The sequence below is a fragment of the Typopeltis vanoorti genome, chromosome 7, assembly GCF_054136105.1.
Source record: "Typopeltis vanoorti isolate ZY-2024b chromosome 7, IOZ_Tvanoo_1.0, whole genome shotgun sequence".
NCBI classification, from domain to species: domain Eukaryota; kingdom Metazoa; phylum Arthropoda; class Arachnida; order Uropygi; family Thelyphonidae; genus Typopeltis; species Typopeltis vanoorti.
This window is the reverse complement of record NC_143555.1, coordinates 81,234,897-81,258,102: the sequence shown is the minus strand read 5'-3', so window position 1 is coordinate 81,258,102 and position 23,206 is coordinate 81,234,897. Positions and strand designations below refer to the sequence as shown.

Sequence of the window (23,206 nt, the reverse complement as noted above, 5' to 3'; positions counted from 1 at the left end):
GCTTTCGTTCCACAGTAGTAACGTACTAGTAAGAATTTCCCTCCTTGAAATAAATATTCTGTTTAATCTTCAATAATTTCTAATAACTATAATATCTAACGTTATTTAAGAGCATATGATATCTAATTTTCCAAAAGATAAAAAAAAAACCCAAATTTCTCAATAAATTAAAGAAATTGGAGTAATTTCATTACACAGGCATATATATATATACACACATATATTCTCCCAACTTGTTATTCAGCCAGCTGGTGCCTGTTGACCAAGCTTTCCCGCGTCTTCTTGCCAGCATGACAGCTGATCTGCCGCATTACTAATAAAATAGTCCGACAAGAAATATAGTTCCACATAGTTGCTTGCATATAGCAATACACAGTCGCTATGTCTGCTATGAAATATAATAGTGAAGTTAGAACGAATTCTATGTTTTAAAGCATTTAAATTGGTATTCATTATACTATTTATATGTAATAATTGTAAGAGTACGAGTACACTCTCTATCGGAGCACGCGTTTCCCGCCAAACGCAGCCATTCGGTGAATCAAGGTGTGGACGCGCATTGTGAATAGCTGCAGTTGTTTTTAAAAAACATAGTTTAGTGGATTTTCGTTTTAATATCAAGTGAGGTTGTAAGTTAGAGAAGGATGGCGTTATATCATCGAAATAGTGAAAAGAAACGAATATGTCATGATTTCCGCCGGCAGGAGGAGGAAGTGATCGGCAGCCTATGCAGGTAGGGTGTTGGCAATGGCAACCCGCCTTGTTACTCGCTTGTAGTATCGTAGTAGGAGGATATGGTAACGTTTGTAGATCGCTCGTCAGATGGTGCGTCTCGTCAGCTGGTCAGGTGGTAGAGCTGTTATAATGCTTAATTCTTGTTCGCTTTAAGGTTTAAAGATGCTTAAACGGTTTCATATTATCGTTTTGTTTAGTATTTTTCAGATGAATTAGTTTGGGTTTTGGAATTAGCTTGTCAACATTGCTTGATCATGGCACTGTAATGTAATAGTAGGCGTTATTGTAGCTGAGTCATTCAGTCGTGCCATCAGCTGAGATGGTTAGTTGGTTGGCGTTTAATATGATTATGTTATTTATCTCTAAGTTACATTGTTCTTTTTGTTCAATGTTCTTACATTAAAATGCTGTATAATTTATGGAAAATAACGGCTACTTATATAATAGATTATTTTAAAATTGTTAATTTTCCGGAAAAAATATTTGAAAAAGCTTATGTACGGTTGATCACCAAGTCAGCTGGCGATTTCCATAACAAAGATTCAGCGATGTAAAATTTATTTTTACATATGTTACATATAATGTACTTTTTAAGTTTTACTTAGTAGTAAGCACACATAAAACGTTTTTATGATAAGTTTCTATGATATAGTTTTACCATAATATCACTAGTAATATTTTATTTTGTACAATATCCCGTTTGAATTGTCTTGATTATGAAATGAACTGTTTATTTTTTATGGGCTGTAAGTTAACTTGGATATGATCGAGGAATAGTGATTATTCTCACTTTAACATCAGCATTTGCGCTTTTAAGTTTCACTAAACAGATTGTTTATTTAATTAGTAACAGTATAATACTTCGTGGTAAATAGACATCCTTTTTAGCTTGTCTAATTTAGTACCTGTATCTATTTTAGTTGGATAGCTTTCACATATTGTCGATGCATATAATAAATGCCTTCAGTTATGTATTATTTCCCCGCCCCTTTTCGAAAATCTTCCTCCAACTATTTCCTGCGCTCTTCGGTTTCCTGTCAGTGGATAAGGAATCATCTTGACTTTTCTTTTTCTGCCATTATGATTTTAAAGACATTTTCCTTATTCAAACATACTCCATTAAACAGATTTTACAGTGTAGTTGTCTTTTCTTTTACTGCTTAGATATAATTCTAGTTTTTCGTGAGTCCATGAAAATTTATTGATATAGACAGTCTCTCTTTGCATATCAATTTTTTTTTAAAATCATTTGCAAAGTCCGTAGTAAATTTTTAATGCTATTGAAAGTGACAGAAACTTTGTTGCATAAAATAAACACAGTTTGTGTACATTTGAAATGTCAAAATTTTACTAAGAACGAGAATATATCAAATGCAAGTTAATAGCATTTCCAATTTAATCAAGTAGGCAGATTATTTCTTATATGCTAAGGTAAGAAACATGAACAACCAGTTTGATTTACACTTTTTGGAGTGCAATTTTTTAGTTTATTGTAATGAAAGTTACACATACATGAGCATTTTTTTTTTTTGAGTAGCTTAGATCTGGATTTCCAACTTTTTTAAGAAGCCAGCAAGTTAGTAATATTGATGGGAGAAACATTTTAAATTGTATGTAAAGCATGAAAAAAAAAACTCTCAGAGAAAAAAAAAATTAATGGTATGATTTGCGGGCATCTGCAAGAAAGGATGATAGCCATCTAACGATTTCGGTTTGACACCCGTCTAGTATAAGGCGTCCTGTTTTCTTTGTTTCATTTTATGCTACATAGCACGTTTCACCATACTTCTTTGTTATCAGAGATGCTTTTCGATTGTATTTACTTTATTTGAAACAAGCACTTTCAACTCTAAGAAGGTTGAAAATCGCTCCTGTTTAAACGATTTAAGAGTTTGAAACTAAATTCAAGTGCATTGAATGATGGTCTCGGATGTACCTTTGCCACGTGCTCTCCTTGCTCTTTGTGCGAACAAGGCAAATACTCTTCTCTTTCTTTATGTTAGTGCGCAGGCCGGCCGGCGTGTAATGGCGTCCATGAGTTGGCATAGTGCCAACGTCGCGGCCGAGATAGGTCGGCTGGCGTCTGGCATCTGCTAACGATGTTGTAACTGGAGGCCAAGTCTGGTAAAATCAGCTGCTGCTGTTCTGCCGTTATACGTGGCTTCTCGCTCTCTCCCAATTGTCATAAGCATATACACATTTTTTTTTTAAAAAAATTTTCTTTTTAGAAAATTAAAATGGATATTTTTGTTCTTTATAAAAGCATGGGTTCATTTATTTGTAACTACTTCCTAACTTAAGAGTGCAAATGTGAAAATCCTCTTCCACTTCCGTCAGCACTTCATTAAAAGTCTTATCATTTCTGCATAATACTGTGATATATCGTATATCACTTGAAAGTAGATTGCATTACAGGTTATCTTCATAACATTTTTTTCGTTTAATGTGGGCTTTCATATGTTTATCTATTTATTTTTATGATATTTAATATATACTTATAGTAATTTATAAATCCAAGTACACTTTTTTTTTTATAACAAATTAGCTTTATTTTTGTAAATTTTTGTGTGTTCAATGTACCATGATGCTTTCTCTTTTTAATTTTTCCCCCCACGAATTTTCATTAACTTTTTTTTTGTGTTTGTGCAGAGAAAGAAACTACCTTGTACGAGTTATAGGGTAATTCGTTGTCTTAATTAAAAAAACAACACTTCAATTTGATCAGTTTAGCGATCAGAGATTATGAATATCATGAATTTTGTGCATTCAGCTTTCTGTTAATTTACCATATAAATTTAGTAAATCAAAATTCTACAAAACAGGAGTCACTTGTAATCCACATATTGGGAACATTAAGATACAGCAGGTTATGTTTAATACAGCATGTATAAATCATAACTTGTTATGCACATTGATGTATATTAATTCATATAAAATTAAGGTTATGGTAGCGCAGTTTATTCTGTCTGCGTTGTACAATTGCGTGTAATTATTTCTCTGGGCGGTGTGATTCTTTGCAAAGAAGAAAAAAAAACTTTTTCCATGTATGAAACTGGCTAACTTATTTTCATTTGAGAAGCCTGTTTGTGTGTGTGTGTTTTGCGTATTAATGGATTATAGACTAAGAATTGGATAATTCGTAAACTCTGCTCTAGAGCCTAAACATACTTTTTAAAGCCAGTTTTTAGGCATTCATTCAAGCAGAGTGATACTTACTAAATTGTTATGATTGCAAAAAATTGCACTACTACGCGCAGATTTTTTTTTATGTTTACATATTCACTTATTGCAGCAAGGACCTAAATGTACATAATGTTGTAATGAAGAGTAAAATGCAATACAGATTCATGATAAATAACAATAAAACGGTATTTTTTTTTGTACTAACACTAACACTTTTTTTTCCATTTACGTGCATATTATATTTAAAAATCATACTGAAATGTAGCAAATAATATCTGAAATTAAAATCTAAAAAACACCGAGAGAAATTATTCTATTCTTTCAAGAAATGTTTCTCAGACGTGTTGTGATAAATATTGCCGATGGTTCTTATTATCATTGATATTTTTTGTTTAGCTTAGTTATTCAAAGGCAGAATTTTTGCTTAATAACTTTTTTTTTTAAATACATTTTGGTACATCTTTTTTTGGTTATTTTATACTTTGCGGTTATTTAATATTTTAAATAACTCTACGTGTCTTCTTTGGTTTGATTTTTGTCTTGTTAATTCATGTTTTTCACATAACAAAAAATAATCTTTCCAATATTCTGGAACACTCAACTTTTAAACTGTAGTTTGAATATGCCAAAATGCACATTTTCAGAAAGTCTGCCACTCATGTTCTCCACTAACTAGATTCTAGAAGTAATTTGTGTGAGACTTGACTTTTTGTGTTGTCAATATAAACGGTTTTTAAGAACCACTAAGCAATTTTTAAAGGAAAACCACTTTTTTTTTTCTTTCCCCCAAATACTGAATAAGTGAATTATGAAATGTCCGATCTACAGCATTTCGGCAGGAGATTATCAGTGACTAGCTTTCTGAAACATTATTTTAAATAATTCATAGCATATGTTTAACTGGGGATATTTGTTTTGTTAGGCTTGGAAGTCGGCCAATATCGCCAAAGACCCAGTTGGAACAAGAGAAGCGGATTCGTCGTGAAATAGCTAATAGTAATGAGCGAAGACGAATGCAAAGTATCAACGCAGGTTTCCAGTCCCTGCGTACTTTATTACCACATCACGATGGTGAAAAACTCAGCAAAGTAAGCAGTTCTTTTTTTTTCCCCTCCAAAATTGATGTCACTATTACATGCATTTAATACACACACCCGTATACGCGAAGTGATATTCTGAAAACTACGCCGATCGTGTTAGCGAACGAAGCAGCTGCCTTCATGTAGCCAGAAATGGCAGGCAATCGTAGCGTTTTCTCTCAGATGGCCGAGAGTTGTTGGCACAGTGCCAAAGAGACGCTGTCTGAGCTTTTCTTGTGTGTCACTGCCGCGCGCCTAGCCCTATTTTCTTTTACAAGCAGCATGAACCATGCTGCAATGTATGAATGTGTGGTGATGTCACCTCCGTTTCCATGGAGACGAAACAGATCGATGTAGCCCAACGTGGAAAGCCGGGCAGTGCCCTACTGATTCAGACTCTGTAATGAGAGCGGTAGAATGTCTGCCGTCTGCATCTTGTCTGAAACGAGCTAACCGCCTGGACACACAACGTGTGAACCTCCTGCTATTTGTGAATTTTGAACAATAATTGTAAGGAACTAAAAGTTTTCATTTCATAGTATTAGAGAAATCTGTTACTCAGGAGAAGTAGGAACACATTGCATAATGTTGTGTAAAGCATGTCCTACAGAACTAGAGCCACAATAACCTGCTAAAGTAGAAAAATATTTTTGCTATTTATTGTGGCAAAATGCCAACTCGTCATTGAACTGTTGTAGAACTTCCTGTGTAGGTATTGCAACAGAAAAAAAAAAAGTGGGGAGGGGAGGTATACTTTACCTAGACCGCAGTGCCTGAATGAATTAAAGTGATAATGGAGTAGAATCAGGAATTTGAGGATTGATTGAGTCATTTGACTTAATTGATTCACCAAATTTGACTCATTGATTCACCAAAATAAGTTTTGGTGAATCAATGAGTAAAATCTTGTGGGTTTGCATAGTTATTTTTACAGAATTCCTATTATTTTTATTATTGGATTTGGAAAAAAAAAATCTTGAATATAATAAAATGGTTATTGGACAAAAAATAAAAATAAAATAAACTATAAGAAAATGCTACTTTTAAAGGTTATTTTAAACTGCATTTCTGAAATGCCGAATACTCATATATTAATGTGATGCAATCATACAATATTTATGCACACATACATGATTTTTGTATGTGTGCATAAATTTACAAGAAACTGAATATAAGATTTGTATTTTATTACCAAGCTAAGGCAACCTAAAAAGGCTGTTTTATTTTGAAAGCAAAGCTTCAACAGTAAATGAGTTGCTTAGGAGTTTGCTAACCTAGGGTATGAGAAGCCTATTGTATGCACCTGTTATGAAAAGATAAGCTTCCCAAGGAGATCTGCTTGTTGCTTTTAATTATTTTATGTTATATAGCTTCATATATTAAACGTTTTGGATCTATTCTAGATTCATCAGAAGCTAGGCAAGGAACTCAACATCATCAAGAGCTAATAGATATGAGTTTTTTTTTTCTTTTTTCATCTTATGTCTAAGGTAAACTCAAATTTGTTACCGAGACGTATGGTGTCAGCAAAATTTAGGAACTGGTATGTACTTTCAATGTAAAATGCTGAAAAGTGCATGTTCATTAGACCTTGCTCGTGTTGGGACCTCTGCTTGGCTCTGCCAATGAATTTAAATACACTAAAGTGAAATCCGCAATATGTAGGACCCCTCCCCCCCCTTAGAGGCCATGTCACATGTACCATAATTTGGATTTTTGTAACAAACAGACTCTTAGAGGTCGAAATTTCATCAAAAGAAAGCATCCTTTTGATTTTTAGCTTGGTAATCAAATACAAATTTGTAAACTCAGAAAATGAGAAAAAAAATTGCAAGATAGTTGTTATTTTATAGTTAAAAATATATTTCTAAGTAGCTTTGATCATTTATTGTTTCCTTAAAAAAATGCCCTTCGATTTATAAAAAAAATTTCTTTGATTTAAAAATACTAACTCCACAAATTAAAAGGTTAATTTTTTAAGGAATAGATGATTCAACTGGAAAAATTTATTACATTTGAAAAAAGAATAATGTTACAGATTGTCACAGAATTTTTCTGAAATCGTCTGTATTAGATTTAATGTTTGATTTGAGCAGTTGTGGGGGGGGAAGGGGAATATAATCTCAGATGTGTATCTGTAAGGGTACTTACTTAAATGTGTATTTGCAAACAAAGGGGAAGCTGGCTTGGTTGCCCGAGTGGTTAGCGTATCTGCTCTCCAGCCAAGAGACTGCAGGTTTGAATCCTGCCAGAGGTATGGATTTTTATGATTGTCTTATTAACTCTGTGTGGAAAGGGCATATGCAAAACTACCACTTCTAGCAGAAGGTCTCACTCCCAAAACTTAGTGAGGTGCAGGAGTGACCATACAGCATCAAATGGCATGTCATGTGAATAACTAAGCAAAGGGGGGGGGAAATCGGTCACCAGCTGACCATGGGTAAATTTTACTGATTCAAAATGCAGTTGTAATATTAAATTAACCACAGATAAAATATTACTGACATGCTTTTCAAATTCCATTATAATTTTTATCATGAGTGCGTGAAGTAGATCTTCAGTATTGATATAAATAGATATACTAACCATGCCAAATTCACATCAGTAATAGTGCTCAATAAATTGACTTGAAATTTGGAATTCATACAATGTAGTTTAAGCTGCAATAATTAGTACACTATATTAAGTTAAGGGGATAATAAATCCCTCATTATTTTATTTTAAAGCCGGATATGAAACTCGGAGATCGAAATCTAAGAGTTTCATGCCGAAGAACTATCGGCGAGTCCAAACGTAAGTCAACACCTGGGTGGTGCAACTCGGAGCAAAGGTGGAGAAGCTCCATCACTGTCCTTAATATTTTCTTATAATGTAAAACACAGCTCCTAGGAGATGTATTACTGTTTTACATTATGAGGAGAGGTCACTACCCTGTCCAAATTATTCAAGAGGTCAGTGACCTCTTGAATAATTTGGAAATTTGTTTTGAAAATGTCATCATTATTGTAAAATGGAGTTTATTATAATGAACTATATTGGCCTTCCATCAGGAGATTTAGTCCCTCTAGGGTAGCAATTGTATTACTCAAATTCATATTTATACCTTGATAGTGCATGTAACAACTACGAAATGAGATTTAAGGTTGGTTTTAAGAAACCTCTTCATGGCTCCAGTAAGTGGGATGGTGATCTCACACTGGCTGATGAAATTCATCTCCTATCTAAAGACATTTGTAAACATCCATGCCCACAGTGCGATTCAAACCTATGGCCTGTTTGTTGGAAAGAGATAACTGTATCAAAAGTGATATATAAACATCACTTTTGAGTTGAATTTGCCACATTGGCAAAGTTTCACAAGAACATTTGCTATCTGTTGTGAAAGTGCTAGTACTACTTATATTACTTGCATTGTGTGAATAGGTTTGTTTTGCTTACTCTTAAACTTTCAATTAGAACAGAAATACATAAAACATTGTCTTGCATCATATAATTTTACATGATGCAAGACAATACATTAATTACTTTGGCAAGTAATTAATGTATTAATGTCAAATTTGGTTTATAAACATTAATTCTTAAATGATTGGTACTTTCTTACCTAGTGATTCACTTGGTTTTACATTGCAGATAAATTATTTTGTCACGAATGTATGTCAGAAAAGCATTCTGGAGTAAATAGGAAAATGAAGTGAATATTATATTTTTCTGCTGCATCCTAGCCTTGTGTGTGTGTGTGTGTGTGTGTGTGTGTGTGTGTGTGTGTGTGTGTGTTTGGTATGCTCCCCCTCCTCTAATTTTAATTCATATTCTGACCTGACTTCAAAAAAAAAAATAAATAAATAAAAAAAAAAATCATGTCCTTAAATAAAACACTGATCTCCACACCATTCTTCAGTGGGGAAAAGATAACCTAGTCACCTTCAATGCTGCCAAAATGCAGTCCTGCCTTTTCTCTCACAAAAGGGATCTCAGCTCATCTTCCCCTCATCCTCAGTAATGCTTACATCACCAGACAGGATGAACTCTCCTTGAACTGTCATTTATCTCCAGCCTCTCTTGGCACAAGCACATTACATCAGTAGCTTCCTTAGCTTTTAAAAAACTAGGCATTCTTTTCTGCTGAAGTGGGTGTTTTACACTCACCTAGCTACTAACTATATAAATCCCAAATCTGTCCATCCTTAGAATACTGCATATAAATCCCAAATCTGTCCATCCTTAGAATACTGCATATACATTTGGGGATGGTGCACCTAAAACATCCTTAAATTCTTGATCCTGTCTAGAGGAGAGCAATCTGGCTCATAGATGACCCTTCCCTTACAGCTCACTTCAACCTCTATCTCACAGACACAATGTTTCAGCTCTGTGTCTCTTCTACAGGTACTTCCATGGTTATTGCTCTAGTGAATTGACAAACGTCATTCCTCCACTTCCTGTTAAGTCTATTTAAACAAGAGCAGCTGCTGCCGCCCAACATCCCTTTACAGTATACAGCTGCAAACTCATCAAACCTGCTTCTTCTCTTCCTTATTTATTCCATCTACCTCTGGAACAGCCTTCCTCATGATGTTTCCTAACAGTTTCAAACCTACAGCTCTTTTTAAGAATGTCAATAGGCTTCTTTCTCAACCCTCATCTACACATTACACACAGCACTAATATGTTATAGGTTCTTGTACCTCTTGTGTGTGTGTGTGGGGGGGGGGGTACGATTAAAAAAAACCTCTTCAGTAGGACAAAACAAACTGAAATTTAAGTCCGCCAATGTTTTACAAGATTCAAAACAGCATTCACAAGCAGTTGTTAAAATTGCATAACTACAACTAAGTGCAGTTCCTGGTTTGTGTGATGAAAGATTTGTAAATGAACTTTGAATATTTCCACAAGGTTATAATAAAAAGTATTTTCTGTCAGTAGAAATATTACTTTAAATACATAATACAAATAGTTCCATATAGAGTCCTTGGATAAATACTTATGGAGTAACTAACTGTGAAGTGGTGGCAGTCACCCAACACCTCCCTTCACATGAGATTACTTGTTCTTTTGTATTTGTCTTTTATACAGTGATTATCAGCATATTACATTATTTTTCACTAAAGCATTTGTTCTGACTTTACTGCAGTTATGTCAAATGAGTATACTCTTGAGATAATTAAATTATGAAACAGCAGACAATTATTTCCATTATGGCAGTCTTAATTGTGATCAGTTTTTTAAAAGATAAAGGATAGTAAGCAAATTAAAGAACATGTGAAAGGCTTACGATCTTTGTAATATGACTACAAAACAAATCTGGTAAAAGATATTGGATTGAATATTAGAAATATTGATGTGTTCTTCAAGTCGTCTTGAAGACAGCTTTAATTGCATAAAAAATTACATTATAAATTACATAAAAATTATAAATTAAATTACATAAAATAAGGCACAATGTGAAAATCAGTAGGACAGTGCCAGTGCAAATTCATGAACTGTAGTTATTTCCTGAAGCATTAGACTTAACTTATTAAGGAAGGCAGTTATTTAGTAAAACATATTCTTAATGTAGATGAGATTTACCTGGTTTGGGAGGAGAGAATACTAGATCATGCATATCTCCAAAGAGGGAGGAAAAACATGCTGCCTAGCTATGATGTGGATGTGAAAGATTCATCCTTCTTTTGGGATGGAGGGAGGAAATAATGCAGCATGGGATTTCATTCTCAAGCTTTTCCTTATTCTATAGAGAATCCTCAGTCTCCCAAAAACAAGCAAAAAAAGCTACTTTTCTGGTCACTTATAATCAGAAAGTCTAGATAACGGTTGCTTATGCAAGGAGTGGTTTTTTTGTTGCATCTGCAATGGAAAATCATTGCATTGAATGAAAAGAGGCTATCTTTTTTTAAGAATTCACTTGTGCTTAATGTGTCAGGTATCCATCTATCTTAATGTGAAGTCTTCCCCATTAACCTTTGTTGCTTTTGGTCAAATTTCAGTTAAAATCAGAATAAAACTCCATCTTCAATATAACTTTCCTGATTCACTCTATGGATGACGAAGATATTCTGACATTCAAAGAATGTAGTACTATATTCTTTATGCACAGTATTATATGCACAAACATTTGCTATCATAAAAGGTGAATATGGAGTGGGATTACAGGAAGTTTGGAAGAAATACATCTGATGCTACCTAAAATGCTGGGAAGAGACTCCAAAACTCTGGAAAAACACGGAGAATGGTAGAAAATACGTCTGTAGCTTGTGAAACAGTCTTTTTCATGGTATTGAAGATTTCATTGAGGACTCTTCTAGTAATTTATTATTATTTATAATAAATTTTATCCACACGCCTAGCATTCAACATGTTCTGGCCATGCATTCCACTCACCCATCACAATGTCAAAAGAAAATAAAACAAAAACTACTCTAATACAGAGGGAATTATACATAAGCTTCTAAAATTCCCTCACTGACTTAACATGTCCATCCTATCATCTCTTTTCCATCTGCCTGTGACTGCAATATACATTTCCTCAGCATCTCTGAACTCTTTTAGTTTCTTCATCACATGGACATCAGGTGACCACATTTTCATACAGTCCATGTGTGATTTGATTACTTCCTTGTACAGTGGGATAACCACCTCCTTATTTCTTCTGTGCTCTGTGTGTTCCTTATCATAGTAGCACTGTACTGTATGGTGTTCACAGTATTTGGACTCTTGAGCATCATACCTTCAATCATTTCCATCCTTCCAGATTGTTTCATTCACCTCCTGAAACACATTTCCACCTTCATAAAAAAATAATATCACTATGAATGTCTCCTAAACCAGCACATTTGTCACTTCATCATAAAATTCATGATTACTAAAGCAAAATTTGCCTTTCATGTTTACTCATGCTCCATTAAATACCCAGGTCAAGGAAATAACTCTTTTTGCATATTCTCTAAATATACTTTAGATGTCATTCAGCCCTAGCATCTAGTCTACTCAACACCTCATATGCTGGTTCTTGAACATTTGCTTTACACTGTAGTATAATATACACTGATAGAGTGCTTATTAAGTAATTTTATTGCAGCCTCTGCCATGGTTACTTTGTTACTATCAATCACCATTACCCTTTCATTATTATTATTACATGACACCTCCAGGGAGTCCAAAGATTCATCGAGGGAGGGAGGGCACCTACTCTACAGCTCTCTGTCTCCACCACTCAATCCACCAACTACGATGAACTGCAACTATGCCAACGCCATCTACTGCCAACCACCACGACTAGCATTTTTACAGACAATCACAAAAATCCATGCCCACAGCAGGATTTGAACCTGCAGCCTTTTGGCTGGAGAGCGGATACGCTAACCACTCGGCCAACCAGGCCGGATCTTCATTATTCTTCATCTTACCTGCTACATAGTGGAAATATTTTAGATTTGCTTTGCCCTAAATGGTAGTTTGCCTTTTATACTCCTTATTCATCTAATCATCTCCCTGTTATCTTTATAACTTTTTTCCCTACACTGCTTGCTTAATTTTGCTGTTTATTCATCCACCTATTTCATTCCTATCTTATTTAGTCACCTGACAGTTCATATATGGTTGTGTGTGTCCTAACCAATTCTCTGTTCACCTCTTCCCCCCCCCCCCCCCCCCCACAGCTTATCATCCTGTGGTACTGATATATTCCATACTTACCCACACTTTAGTTCCACATGCATCCCTTAAGTATAACTTCTAGGTACTCTCATCAGCTGGCAACTGTGATGATACCTAATTCATAACTACATCCTGTGAGAATATCACCAAATCTAGCATATATCTGGTGTCACATGCTCTTAAGATAATTATCCTTCAGAAACCAGAAATTCAGTCCTTATTTCCATGCACTATTCCTTTATATTCTCATCTCCCCATGAGCTACCATTTCCATTCTGACCAGCACAATTGCTTTGCTGTAATTAACAGTATTCTCCTGATGACTGATTCTATTGTTTAGTCCATTTACACCCTATTTTTTTTTTCTGACTCATCCACGAAAGGTCTTAAACCTAATAGCACCTTACACTATGGATGGATTTTTTTTATATTTTTATTTTTTACATACTCCCAAACTCTGCTCTTGAGACCAAACATGGGACTTTTTCAAGTCACTTCATGCCTTCATTAAGCAAGGTGGTGTGTCTTACACCAGCCAGTGAAATTCATCCTCTACCTACGCTATTTCTTCTCACTATCAGTGCTGTTCACCTTCCAGCTGTGATCACTTAATTTTTTCTGTTTCTTACTTTCATGCATTCTATCATGCTGTTCCCATAATTATTCTTTCACTATGTATCTACTATTTTCTACAGCCTGCTTCTCATTTTATATGCTCACAGTTGCTTCATATGTTTAAAACCAAACCTATGCAGCCCATCTCTGAAACCCTTTTTTCTGTTGTTACACGAGCAAAACACACCACTTTTTCATTCATACCATCTTCACCTGCTGCAAAAACTACAAATCCCTTTTGTCATTTTTTTTTTTTTTCACCTAAGTCACTTGTGCCTACATTCAATTATTTCATCCATTTCTTCCATGCACAAACCAGAAGAAACCCTGTTGTTCACCATGTCTCTGCCAATCAAATAACTATATAATGTTACATGATCATACTTTGATACGTTTTTTTTTTTTTTTTTAGTCGCGGCCTCTTTCTCTCTCTCTCTCTGTAAACATTCAATTTCATTCTTCATTTTTCACCAACTCTGGCCTAACTTCTTCCACCCAGATTTTATTACCATCACCAATTTCACCACTTTTTTTGTTCACTCTAGACCACATTAATCACTTTCTTTCTTCAGTTGCTCTGGTCTGTCATTACATTTCCTGATATTCTTTTCTTGTCATTAATCCTCCTAGTCCAAAGGTTCACATTTTTCAATATTCACATAAAGCAACTTTTTGATAATTACAAGGAAAAGTCCATCAGAGAACCCATCCTTAGAACTTGAAACTCTGTGCTGTCAGTTTAACAGATGCCATCTTTAAGAATTCTTATTCGGAAAAGAAAATAATAATAAAACAAACCTTAAATATATATTTACACAGCACTTATTCCTATATCTGAATTAAAGAAAAATAAATAATAAAAAAATTGAGCATTATAACAACATAATGCTGCAATATAACAATAAAAATTTATTCCAGAAGAGCACACTTCCCTTTGTTCATCATTGCTAGCAGCATTTACAGTTTTTAGTAAAATCTGGTAGCAGGAAAGCCAAATTTAACCCTTGAGTTAAATGAGGAGGATGCTGAACAGCTGCTCAATTTACAAGTGAATGAGCTATCAAATTTAGATATGATAGTTGGGAGCATGGGAGAGGGTAAATGAAGAGCTTCCAGAAGAGGGCAAATAATCCAATTCAGAGCCAGAATGCTTCATTGTGTGAAGGAAATGGCTGCATTGTTTAGAGAACATTAGCCTCAGCAATTTTTGAAAATGCAAAAGACTATTAGGATGCAATTTCTTGTTAACAAGGAAATTTATGATTAAAAAATGTATTATTTAAAGTTCATCAAAAAAATTACTCCACTTCCACAGCACTTTCCTATGAAGTTTCAGTATATCTTATGATAATAAATTGTGAATATCAGGACAATTTTTCTCTCCTTCTCTTTCTGATTATTTGAAGATTGTTACTTGCTTGCAATTATAATTTTGTAATTTTATTGCAAATTAGTTAAGCTTTAAGTTTCCTTTCAGAACTTTTATACTTTATTCTTCTATCTTGTTTACTGAGGTTTTAGATCTCTACCATTTAGCTTTGTAGTGAATGGAATATTTAAAACATTGCTAAAAGAGAAATTCTGTTTTGCAGAAACAAAATAAAGGTACTATTTTGCTGTCATTTAATTTAAATTTAAATTGCTGTAATTTAAGTTCACGAGTAATTTCTTCTTCCATAAAAATAAGATTATGTAAATCTTTGCACTTTCCATTAATTGAATTTCAGTAACCTAATCAGAAATGGTAATGCCCTCAGATTGGAAAGACCTGGGTGTGATTTCTGTCTAGAATATGAAAAGCTTTTAATAAGTGCTTTTCAACTGAAGGGGAGTTAGCCAGTCTCATATGGATATGGCAGGTTGTTTTTCCTCTTTTAAAACAAACATGCTTGTAGTAGTCTTAATTGCTTTGGCTATAATTCCAAATAATCCAATTCCATTAACTATTTAACAGAGTTGCCCGAATATATTTGAACATAAGACCAAAAAATAATTTGTCCAAATTTACTCACATCTTGTATTTTCCCCTGATTTTAAGAATTTGAATTGAAATATGGCTGTTCCCATTTGTTTATTTTGTGTCTTGTACATGCTTAAGATGGAATTTAGATTCTTATTGGTGGTGGGGGATATGTGTGTGAAGCTATTCCATTTGTGTTTTATCGTGTAGAGAGAGTGGATTTTTATTTCTTTGTTATCTGAAATGAAATTAAAAGATAAAATATAATGTGACTACTTTCAACAGTTCATCTCAAATGAATGCCAACAAAGCTGTTGTCTTTCCCTCATTGTAGTTGATTATAATAAGAAATTATAATGGAAAAATATTTTATTGTATTATTTATTATCTTTTGGAGGTAGTTGTATGGAATTTGTATGTTCTATACAGAAAATCACGTATTCAGAGAAACCCACCAATTTCAGAATGAAATTAATAGACCTTCTTGTTGGAAAATACATATCATTTTGGAACCAGCTAAACTCTTTAGGCTTGGTGCCCATCATTTTCCAGTTGCTATTCCTCTCAGAGAAAAGAAACCCAACCTGATGAGAATGTGTGCTGTATTTACAAAGAAAAAAAAGATGCAAAAGAGAAAAGTTTTTCTTTATTTGTTATGAAAGAATTGTCACTTTAACAGAAATTTGTATTTCTAAACCAGCATCATAAAAGCAATGACAAATAAAAAAAAAAGTTTTTTTTTTTTTTGGCCAATTTTCTCTCAGAAATTAGTTAAGAAGTTAATTATGTAAGGTCTCAGCACTCATTCTGGAGGCCAGAGGTGAAGGTAGCCTGTATCATTGGACTGAAAGTCTTAAAATTATGATATTCCAAATTTTGGGCAACTGAATGCAGCCATACTTTTGTTGTGATTAGAGGAGCACTTTAGTGCTACTTCTGCCTAAAAAAAAACATTCAGATTTGTAATGGCTTCTATTTTTACTTTCACCTTGCCTTGTCTTTCGAAGAATGAGTTGCCAGTCCATTCTTGTCATAAGTAAGGTAGATATTTATGTTCTGTAAGGTGGATGAATAAATTAGCTATACAATGGTACACATTCTGTTGTCTATGCTGACTTGTACATCACACTTTATTATTTCTGTAAAGTGCCATGTGTATGCAGATTACCATACTTTTAATACAGAAAAGGTAGACCTTATAGAGAATGGATAGACGACATAAAGGACTGGTGTGGAATGGGGTTTATCACTGGACAAAGAAAAGTAGAAGAAGATAATGAAGGAGGCATCAGGCAGTGTGCCCATGGTTCGTGATGATGATACTTTAAATAGGAATCCTATTATCAGAAAGGCTATTTAATATAATTGTATTAAATTTATTTCTGTTACTATGATTTCAGCCTTTCTAGAAGCATTATACCAAGAATGAACAGTACATAACATGGAGCATATGACAAATGTCACGTTAGTGGCTGTGGGTAAAAATTTGTTGACTCAGAGTTAGGTATTTTGTGTGTTGAAGTTAGGATTTATGTAGTTAAGAGGGAAGAGGGATTCTTTTTCCACTCACTGCACTGAACTCCAATTCTTCTAGCATAGTGTGTCCCAAAGTGTGGTCTTTTGCTTGATACCAGTCCTTGATGGAGGGGGGGGGGATGACCAGTTCTCAGAAAATATAAAAATTCAAATATGGTCTGTGAATTATTGATGGAAAAAATCAATCTCTATAAAATAAAATGGCGATGTGAGAAAGTAAGTTGTGAGTCTGCTGTTACAGCATGATAGAGGTGAACTGAGAAGAGGAGCTATAATTATGAATGAGTCAGTGTGAAGTTTTGCAGGAGGCATAGTGTGGAGTTTGATGGAAGGACTTATATAAGGTTTGTGTTTATATTAGGTGAATGGATCTGGAGTTAGGTGTCTTGAGAAAGTATCGTTCAGTAAGAGTTTGGAAGTGCAGACTCATGGAAACTAGAATGTTTGTTTGGTGGTGTAAGTGAGCATGAGTCTAAGCAATTTAAAGGCTAATAAGTGTGAGATGATCACATGATGCTGAATATAATTCCCCAGGCTCTTAACTTAAGCCAGATTATTAACATGTAAGGGAGGATGAATGCCAGAAGTATTTGGAATAAGGGAAGAGGAATTTTTGGCATTTAGTTCAACTGAACAAAAGTTGTAGGCATTTGTGAAAATTAGTTGATGATTAAGATGGTATAGGGATAGAATATAAGGGATATAGTATTTTCAGAGAGAGAACAGAATTGGGAAGATGGTTTTTTGTCAAAGAAAAATTGAACCCAAAAAGAGAAGTACATCAGTACAAGGATGCAGAGGGCAGTTCATTTGAGTCCATCTGATATGAGATTAATACCAATAGGATGAAATATATAGATGACTGCTGCTGTTAGGCCAGAGGGATATAAGGGAGAATGTAAATGGCATTTGCAATTAATACTGAGTGCTGGTTGAGTAATTATAGGGGATTTCAACTATAGGACATAGATTGGAAGGAGGAATAGTCACAGGAAAGGAAGGAAATAGAATTTATACAGCTGCTAAGAGGCAATTACCTGAGACAGCATGTAATGAAGGGGACACGAAGTTAAAGAGTGCTGGATCTGGTTATAGCATCAGAGAACTCGACAGTAATCAATCTAGCCACACTACCTCTGCTTGGGGAAAGCAGTCTGAAATTTTCGATTAAGGAGTATATATGTGAAGTTACAAAGCAGGTGATCGTGACAAGTTCAGAAGTCAGCTTGCTGCAGTGCCATGGCACAAGGATTTGGAGGAGAGATGTGTTTGGCAGTACATGAGAAGATGGTCAAGGGCTGTTTGAAGAATGCAATGTCAGACATTATATCCATCCAGAGTTAGGAAGATAAATCAGGTAATAACTGATGGATGGATAGCATCATTAAGTAGGAGTGGCAGAATAAAAAATAAATAAATAAAAGTTGTGGAAAGAATATAAAGAAAAAATTGATCAGCATGCCCATGAGCAGTGCAGGGTACAGGCAAGAATGGTGGCCTTGTATGCAGTGGTAGCTCGTGGCTTGAAATTGTGGGGATGCTGCAACTTTCGAAATATACATATACACCTGTAAGTACAGTGTATACGTGTTTGGATAAAATATCAAAATGATGGTAAAAATTTAAAAAAAAGTTAAACATGAAAAAAATATTGTTTATTATTGATAAAATTATACAGTTTAGTATAATTCAAAATTACTTAAAAATAAAATCCATTATTATTCCCAATAATTTTAGAACATTATTATCCCCAATAATGTTCAAAAATAAAAACTATAACAAATGTTATGTCTTTAATTGTAATGTCCAAATATTTAAAGAGATGGAGTAAACATGATAAGCACTACAAACACTCTACTACTGGTGTAACTGCATATAATATATACAACAGTGGAACTGTGAGACTGACAGTGCCGCATTACGCTAATAGCTCGCATCTCACTATGATGTGCATATGCTTGCAAACGTAGCAATATGACACTGTCATTAGCAGAATGCTAATATCACTTAGGATTTTTATTATTTTTTATATAAAATAAGAGAATTGTATAGGATTATTGATGATAAAATTAAATATTGCAAGCAAATATAAATAAATTAACCACCTCGCTGGCCATTATGGATCAAATATGCATCCTCATATGCTTCGTATCCATCATATATTTCAATGTAGTATCAATGGTATTATAATTTTAATATGCACTTCGCATCCATGATAACTTTGACGTCTATAGATGTCTTGGCCAGTAGCGTAGTTAATAAATATATTTATATATCGAGAAAACTTGGGGGTGAACAGAAACTAGAATTTATTTATTTAGTGTATGATGATACAGTGGCCGTGAGTCCCATATGGGATGCACGGCACCATCTTATGAAACTGACACGAAGCTATTGGTTATAATGTATTTTTTGTCTATCAATTGCGTGTGTTCTCCTGGCTGGTTTGCCTGTTCTGAAGGATGGAAAACTCGAGTTTCCGGGGGAGGAAAAATCCTTCTACCTCCATACGAGACCCAGCGAACTCACCTTTAGTCGAAAGAGACGAGATAAAGGAAATGGATGGAAATTGAACCCAGATCATCTATACTGACTGAGCTGTGGAGGCTCTTTTTAGAAAACTAGACAGTTTTCTGTTCTACTGTATCACTGAAACTCTGCAGTAATTTTTATTTTTTTTTTTTTTGTATAAAGCCTTTTTTTGATTTGTATCTACCATTTTTTTATGGCTAAAAAACATAAATGACAGATGCAGTTTAAAACTAATTGAATTAAAATGTTTTTTGTTTATCCTAATTTCACTTAAGTGTACATGTGCATTCCTGCATGTAGAATAAATCAAGTCGCATTAATTGATATAAAATGTAAATGAAATGAATTAAATATTTTTAGCTTTTCTCATTTTTTCCCTGGGCATGCGGCCCAAACGTGAATTTTTGGCGGCCCATTAAAGGTTGACCATACTTTCATGGCATGTGCCCATATGTTGAATTATTCAGTGATGTATTCAGTATGATTAATTAATCGGTTTTGCAAAGAAGGTGATAGTCGCATTTGGAAGCAAATACATTTGCGAAGCATTTTCTGCAATGAGTTTCAGAAAAAATAAATTTTCTTCTCGACTGACTGATGAATATTTGCATTCTTTGATTCGAATTTGCACCTCAGGTTATAAAGTGGATATAGATAATTTGGCTAAAGGAAAACAATAACAAAAGTCACATTAAGTAGGGAGACATATATTGTGATGGGATTGTGATGCATAAACTATATTATTTTGTTTTTATGTGATAATTTTTCATTGAGTTTCATTTTCATGCTTGCTTCGTATGCAATACTCTAAATATGTCTGTGTTTGTTGAGATTGATATAATAAAAATTGATAACTTAAGTATTTTTTCACTCAATATTTTCTCTTAATTAAAGGCTCGCTGCCTGATTATTAAAAATCAAAGTTGAATGTGGCCCGTGAGTCTGAAAATGTTGCCGACCCCTGTACTATAGGTTTACAAATAGATCTTTTGTGGGTCGGAGCAATGTTTAAAAAATAAAAATGAGGCTATAAGCTGGTCTCGTATGGTATTTGATATTCTGAAAGAGAAGCGCAGCATAACGTTATCAGCAATAGATATTTTTTTTTGTTTCCTTATTAATATTCATTGTTTATTTTGACTATTATCAGACTTCCATGGAGTTAACCCATCATGGGAGACCCACAGCCTTGCACAAAAAGTGCAAGAATTTAAGGCACAGTTTGATGACAAACTGTGCCTCAAATTCAGTTTCTGTGCTCTGTTCAGTTTATTATTAATCCTTTTTATTTTTAAACTAATTATTTCAGCTTATTACATTTATTTTTTTTTCCCTTTTTTTTGCTTGTGTATTTTGATGAGATGAATCATTTTGAGTTTTAAAGTTGTTTTAATATCTTATTCTTCTCATTTAGTTGGTTCTTTCTCATTATTCAGTCTGTTATTATATTGAATAATAAATTGGCATATTATATATATATATTTTTTTTTAAATTTTAAACTATCACATTATCCAGTTTTTGTTTGAAACTATTTAGACTGCTCTCCCTATACTGATATACAAAATTCCACATATGAGAGGTTGCATAATCTGTAGTATACTGATATGTGTATAGGCGAAGGTTAAGGAAGAAGAAACCTATTGATATTTTTCTTGAAGAGCTGGAGATAGTAGATATTGGGAAAACTTTGTGGGCAAAGCTGTCCCAAAGAACCAAAGCAGATACAGTGAGAGAAGGAGAAGCAGATTTAGTGGTTCGATGTTGGACTGTAAAAATATGTTGCACAGCTGTTGCTGCTCGTGTTTTAACAGGGCTTAATGGAAAACAGATGAATAATGGATGCCATTTCAGTATAGCATACTTCATGGAAGTACCTGTAGAAGACAAAGCTGAAATAGACCATTTGCAAGACTGTGGTTGAAGCAAGTCATTGATCAGCCTTAATACCCTCCTCTGCCTATCAAGAAATTTTAGGGAGATCCTTGGTTCACTGCTTCAAATAAGAGAGCATTATTCCAATATTAAAATTTATACAGAGTTAATAGCTCGAGGGTCAAAAAATAGTGTTTATAGTGGATGTTTTTTTATTTAGAGGCTGAGGAAGCAATTGTGCTTTTGTCAGCCTTAAGCAGTCAGTGTTATTCTGAGGAGAGCAATCCTCACCTGAGTGGCATAAATACAAATTAGATTTATATAGAATGTTTAACTTGCTTTTTTGTTGGTATTATTCTCATTTCTCATATTATGGTCCCAATTAAATCTAAATCACATTTAAGTCTTATGGAAGTTTGGTCCATGCTATAAGTTAATTCATTGTCCATGGTCATTTTTTTGGTCCTCATTATCCACTTATAACAATGATCCTCTCTGTCCCTAGTGGCTTAGCTCCTATTGATGAAGCTTCAGAGGTCATTCAGATAATGCTTATTGTGAAGAGAAGTAGGTTTCTGCTTTCTACTGAGGGACCCATGTTTTGACATAGTGCACAGTCTCTCTTTTAGTTCTGCCAGCCAGAACCAGAGAGATTTTATTATCCTGGCTATTCTAGGTAGAGAGCTTTTCAGATCACTCTTGAGGTTCTTAGTACACTGATATGAAAACTTGCAAAGAGGTCTCAAGTGTTAATAAGCACCTATTATTATTCCTGATACCTCCAAGGAGTCCGAAGACTCATCGCGGGAGGACATCTACAACTGTCTCTACACCTAACCTCTACTACGAATCAACGCCATCTACCGCCCACCTCCAACACCTATTAATCTAATTGCCAAGTGTAAAATAATGAAACTGGAGAACTCACACTTAATGAAGAGAGGAAAATATAAATTTTGAAAACTTGTTTAAAATACAGAGTGTTTCAAAGAGAATTCAGCTATCAGCTTGATGTTGTCTGTGCAACAGATGGAGGGCACATTGAGCATTTGTAATTGTGGTGAGTGAAACTTTAGGCCTTACTTCATACTTGGTAATTTATTTTGTAACTGTACCACATTTTCATTATTAAATATAATTATTTGAAATCGGGTCATTCTTTTTGAAACACCCTTTATACTGAAAACATTTTCCATCAGAAACAAGGGGAGAGTGTGCAAAGAATCCATACAAATCCTGACAAATGCTTAAGATTTTAATATTTTTTAAATTAAGATAATTGACTTAAATATCTTCACTTACAGCATTTATAACAAGTTTTGTCATTTAATCGAAAATTAAAAATATTTTTAACCCTGATTTCTGGTGTGGGGAAGATGTATAATGGGCACCATATTGGCCTTCTTTTTGCCACTGCAATCTTGTGAATGGATTGAATTTCCTGTATATATAAATGGTGTCAGTGCATATTTACATTTATGTGATGAATAGTTAGGTCTATCCTTGCAACACGTGTGTACCACTTCCAAAATGGCCTGACAAATAACGAGAAATACAGTTCAAGGTTAACAACTTAAACAGAAGAGCAGTATTTGATTCTGACATTCTGTCATCCTCGTTACAACATCCTTCCCAACTTTATCTTGAATTCATAATTGATTGTAACTTGCACTGGATATTTTAAAAACTAGATTTTCAAACAGGTATCAAGTAGGTGAAATTGAACTCATTTCATCCTGCTTTTCAAGTTAGTGACAATTTTCAGTTATTTTTAGGAGATAGTATGTGACCTTGTTGCACCTAAAACGACAAAGCTTGCACCCTATGAAATGGAGTTTCTAAATATTCTTATAACAATAATCTTATTTTTCAACAGAATGGAGGAAAAATAAGATTCTTTTTCAATTGTTTTGAAAGCATTCATATTTATTTTGATAGTTAACTTAATGAAAATGACACGAAATCCAAATTAAGTTCATTGATGCCGTTTTGTTAGCCACGTTTGCTTAAACGCAGTTAACATTGTTATCATCATTGGCC

General features: G+C 34.1%; 1 protein-coding gene across 3 annotated transcripts in view; it reads left to right on the top strand.

Moving 5' to 3' along the window:
- Positions 1-541: 541 nt before the first annotated feature.
- crp (transcription factor cropped) overlaps positions 542-23,206 on the top strand; it is a 48,119-nt gene continuing 25,454 nt past the window's right edge. Inside the window, exons 1-2 of one of the 3 annotated variants that reach the window (XM_090395992.1) lie at positions 542-733; positions 4,841-5,006. In XM_090395992.1, the coding sequence (XP_090252118.1) occupies positions 645-733; positions 4,841-5,006 (255 nt within the window). In that variant the 5' untranslated portion in view covers positions 542-644. Of the gene's footprint in view, positions 734-776; positions 848-930; positions 1,058-4,840; positions 5,007-23,206 lie in introns of those variants that run through there. The other 2 variants (XM_090395993.1, XM_090395994.1) reach the window with 2 other exon arrangements.